General features: G+C 55.3%; 1 protein-coding gene across 2 annotated transcripts in view; it reads right to left on the minus strand.

The window, feature by feature from the left end:
- Tbxt (T-box transcription factor T) overlaps positions 1 to 3500 on the minus strand; it is a 6745-nt gene extending 3245 nt beyond the window's left edge. For both annotated transcript variants that reach the window (XM_004646217.1, XM_004646216.1), the window contains exons 1-5: positions 3295 to 3500; positions 2639 to 2903; positions 1869 to 2003; positions 1068 to 1129; positions 891 to 952 (exon numbers count right to left, since the gene is read on the minus strand). In XM_004646217.1, coding sequence (XP_004646274.1) covers positions 891 to 952; positions 1068 to 1129; positions 1869 to 2003; positions 2639 to 2903; positions 3295 to 3500 — 730 coding nt within the window. The remainder of the gene's footprint in view (positions 1 to 890; positions 953 to 1067; positions 1130 to 1868; positions 2004 to 2638; positions 2904 to 3294) is intronic.
- Between the last annotated feature and the right edge of the window lie 1098 nt (positions 3501 to 4598).

Here is a 4598-nt window from a genome sequence, read left to right on the forward strand (position 1 = left end):
TAAAAAATTAAAATTAAAAAATAAAATTGTGTTTAATTCAAAAACCAACATTTTGGGAGAACTACTTGGTTCTCATTTCCAAACTAAGGAACTTTTCAGACACTACTAAAGGAAGGAAGGAAGCCACGTAGTTGGACTGTAGGGCCGCTCGCCTGCAGCATGCACTCTACAAGTGGCTGCCCTTGAGTTACTGTGGGGACCTGATCATTAAATTAGCTCTTAGACTCACCTAGAAGATTATTTTAAAACCCGTTCAGAATGGAAGAGGACAGCTGGAGGAGGATGCCAGGCTGGTTCAAGCACTGCCTTCTCTCCGCCTCTACACAGATGGCTCACCATTTCTACATCTCTCCCTGAGTGGAGAGAGAGGGGTGTCCCAAGTAATTCTCCCTCACAGGTATCACACTATAGACTTGCACCTCTTGTTCACTCATGCAACTCCTATAGGAAGCTAGACTTGAAGCAGAAGTACCCATCTTACAAGCCAAGTTTTGCACCAAAGCCACGATTCATGATCCATCCCCAGAACCAAACAAGCTCAGGGTCACAAACTGTTCATAAGTATCAACCCCAAATAGGACTTCCATGTACAGCCAGTGGCAAAAGTAGAGACCAACTCCAAGAGGACATGACAAGCTAGACTGCTCTTGCCCACCTGGGCCTAAACACCCCACCAATTCCCAGGGTTCGGTCTGTCCCAGGCTTGGTGTGGCTGCCTCAGCACAGAATCAGAAGCCTAGGTTTGAGGCAATCGGTGGCAGGTCGATGCTCCAACAGTTGATGCTACGGGTCTTGGTACAGAGACCTGCTCTCTCAACACACCAAAGCTTGCTGCCATCAGTAAGATTAGCCCCTGGAAACAAGGCACCAAAAGCCACAACAAACCGTACATTGAGAGTAGCCGGGCTGCTGGCTGTCCCCCGCTTCTTCCATACCGTCTTTGTGATCACTTCTGTTAAAAAAAGTTATCATGTTGTCAAGAAGAATAATCAGAAATTAAGAACGTATAACAACAGGTCTTCTTTGTGCCCACTCCTTTGGCTAAGGGGCAGTTTGGATGGTCTCACCTTTCTTTTGCATCCAGAAAAGCTTTTGCAAATGGGTTGTATTTAATTTTAAGAGCAGTGATCTGGAAAAAAAAATATGTTTACTATGTTGCATTTATCGTTAATCAGAGGATGTAGTGCAACCCCAAGATATTGGGAAACACCATGTTGGAATATTCAAAACCTACTAAGAGTTCTTTCAAGATGTCTTTTTCTATGTTTGGATCTGATGTGGCCAAGAAATTGCACAGAGGAGCACATTTATCGACTCGTAAATACCCAATTTCTAAATAGAAGCACAATAAATTTAACCAACCACTGGCAACACTCCATGTGAATAAATTAAAATGGCTTGAGCCATAACCAAGTCTGCCAAAGAAATACACGTATCTGCTGGCAAATGCTTGTTCATGATCTACACTGACTACTGAGCAAGTTTTCTGTACTGGCATCTCGCCAGCCTCTGTATGCACCGGAGTCCTCACACTCCACAGAAGGAAGCAGGACCCCGTTAGGATGATTTTCAAAGCAGGGAGGTACCTCTCACACTCAAAAATTCTCACGGCACTTTACTTTTTAGGCATTCTTTACTTTAAGCATCTGGTACACACTGCTAGTTCTGGACACTTTAATGGAGAATTTTTAAAAGGAAACTTTTTGAAAGAGGATTTCTTTTAAACCTCTCTCCCCTCTTCCCTGACCTCACGTTGTGGTAACTAGGAAAGGCCACCAATCCTGGTGTCCCCCACATGTGGCCCACCATCCCCCTACCCCATGCTCCGAGAGCCACACACTAAGAAAGTTTCCTCACTGTACTCTTACCTCCTCGTTCTGGTAAGCGGTCACCGCTATGAACTGCGTCTCAGGAAAGCAGTGGCTGGTGATCATGCGCTGCGGACCTCCGACTCTCACTATGTGAATCCGAGGCTCATACTTGTGTAAAGAGTTCAACATGATCTGAAGAGACACACACACACAGTCACCCAAGTCCTACTTAAGACAACAAAATAACTATTCTTCTACTGTCAAGAAGAAAAAGCATCCAAGCTCCCAAGAAGTGTCTAACTGTTGAGGGACAGACACAGGAGTCCTCAGGTGATACTCCTCAGTGGTCAAGACCCACTGCTTCCATAACTGTGAGCTGCCAGTACCACTTCAGTAAAAGCACTGAATGCCCATGACAAAGTCCTCTCTCCTGGTGGGACCCCATGAAAAGCCTCAGCCCACCTGTGCTCCAGGAACAATGCTGAAGGAAAGAATGTTCTTTGGAAAAGGAACCAAGCTTGTTCAGACTTTAGCAATAGTCCCACCAGGAGTGTTTATTAGCTTAATGTGACTGTTACCATCGAAGCCCATCTCTTCAACCTCAGGAGAGACTAGGGTTCTCTTGTGAGGGTTCCCATGCTTGTTCTCAAGACCTTGGTGTGACCATTATCAGCTCAGCATAAACAGCCACAAAAGATTTAATTGGGAGAAGCAGTGGCAGTTTCTCCTGGGCAGAGGGGGCCTCCTGTCCCCATGGAGAGACCCTTCAGGACAGCAGCAGAGGTACACTGTCTTGTGTCCCAGCCCTCCAGGTTCCATGGCCCTACCTGGCCACCTCCGTTAAGCTTGTTGGTGAGCTTGACTTTGCTGAAGGAGACAGGGGCCTTCATCCAGTGAGCCCCGAAGTTGGGCGAGTCGGGGTGGATGTAGACGCAGCTGGGCGCCTGGGGCTCAGGCTTGCCTCCGGGCACCCACTCCCCATTCACGTACTTCCAGCGGTGGTTGTCGGCTGCCACAAAGTCCAGCAGGAAGGAGTACATGGCGTTGGGATCCAGGCCCGACACGTTCACCTTTAGCACTGGGAACATTCTCCTGCAGAAGGCAGCAAAATCCAGAAGGACTTGGATCTAAAGCCTCAGATGGGCGCTGAGGGCAGCCACCCTGCGAACTTCCAAAGGGGTCTCTGAATGGGCCCGTTGCACTCTCCATATCCAGGGCCGAAGGAGCACGTAGGACCCGGCAAGCCTTCTGGAGCATGAAGCCAAACCCGGTGAGCACACGCTGGACCTAGACCTGCCCCTCGGATCGCGGGTTGGGACCCCTACCCTAACCTCTCATCTCCCCTAAACTTCCGCAGAAGCCCCCTAAGAGCGCCAGCTAGGGATCCCCTAAGGACTAAGGAACGCCGCGAGAACAGGGTCCAGTCAAAAGCTCTCCGGGGCCGAATTGCACCCGACTCCCCGCGGGCCTCGGCGGCACCTACCTGCCGTTCTTCGTCACGATCATCTCGTTGGTGAGCTCCTTGAAGCGTAGCCACAGCTCGCTCTCCTCCAGGCCCACGCGCAGCTCGCGCTCCGTGGGGTCGCCCTTCTCGCTGCCCGCCTGCAGCTCGCTCTCCACGGCGCTCAGCAGGTGGTCCACGCGGTATTGCAGGCTCTTCCCCGCGCCCTCCGCGCTGGGGGAGCCCATTCTCCCGCGGGCCTCCCCGCCGCCCCCGAGCCAAGACGGGCTCGCTACCTTGCAGCCACCTTCACCCCGCTTGGCTGCCGCACCCGTCTCAGTTCGGACGCCCAGGAAGGGCCGCAGCTGGGATGCGGGGGGAGGTGCGGGGAGCAGGGCTGGGGAGAGGTGATTCCCCTTGAACTCCCTCGCGACGCGCCCGGAGTAGGGCTCCGGGAGAGAAATTTGGCCCCCTCCCCATAAATAGAGCGGCGGCGGCCCGAGAGGGGCGAGGCGGATTGGGCCGCGCACCCTTTGAAGTGCGGGGCCGCCGCCCATTGGCCGCGAGCGGCCATATCAGACCAGCCGGGCGGGCCCGGGCCCGGGCCCAACAATGACCCCCGCGCTGCTTCCTGTGAACCCCGGGCCGGGCCTCCGCGCCGCCCGGCCCCCACACCCCCGCCCTCCCACAAATGTTTGCACCTCCATCAAAGCGGCGGGGCGGGCCGGGAGGAGGGCGGGAGCGGGGCGTCGGGCGGGGGCGTCGGGCGCTCGCGCGGGGTCTACCTGGGCGTCGCAGCGCCGAGCACCTGCGCCCCTCCGGCTGCCAGCGTGTGCCGCCGGCGTTCGGGCCCGGCTGCCGCGCCCTGGCTCTGCCCTCCAGGCGCGCAGCCTCCGCAGCCCCCAGGACCTGGTCAGCCCGCTCGGCCCGGCGTCTGTAGCCCCTCTGCGCTCACCTGTCCGGAAAGGAGGGGTCTTCAGCTCCCAGGATGTGCAGGAACCGGAGGGCGAGCGCTGCGGGTGCGAGGGCGGCCCGCGAGGCTTTGCTGAGCGTGGGCGCCGTTGCCCCGCCGGCCGCAGCGCCAAGCGGCGCGGCCAGCAGCTGGTTTATTACCTTTCGGTGAGAACCTCCGCGGGGACAGCGGGGAGAAGGTGACAATGAGCAGGAAATAGTTCAATGGGGTCTCTTTAAACAATAACATTCCTTTAAAACGGGAGCGGGCAGAAGGAAGGAGGCAGCGGCTCCGCCGTACCCCGGCCTGGGAGCTCCCGCGCCCTTCGCCCACGCCCGCCGAAGCAGACCGGGACTCCCGGCGAGAGCTGCGCCCACGCGGCCCATTTCCCTCG

The sequence above is a fragment of the Octodon degus genome, unplaced genomic scaffold, assembly GCF_000260255.1.
Source record: "Octodon degus isolate 3935 unplaced genomic scaffold, OctDeg1.0 scaffold00261, whole genome shotgun sequence".
In the NCBI taxonomy this organism is placed as follows: Eukaryota; Metazoa; Chordata; class Mammalia; order Rodentia; family Octodontidae; genus Octodon; species Octodon degus.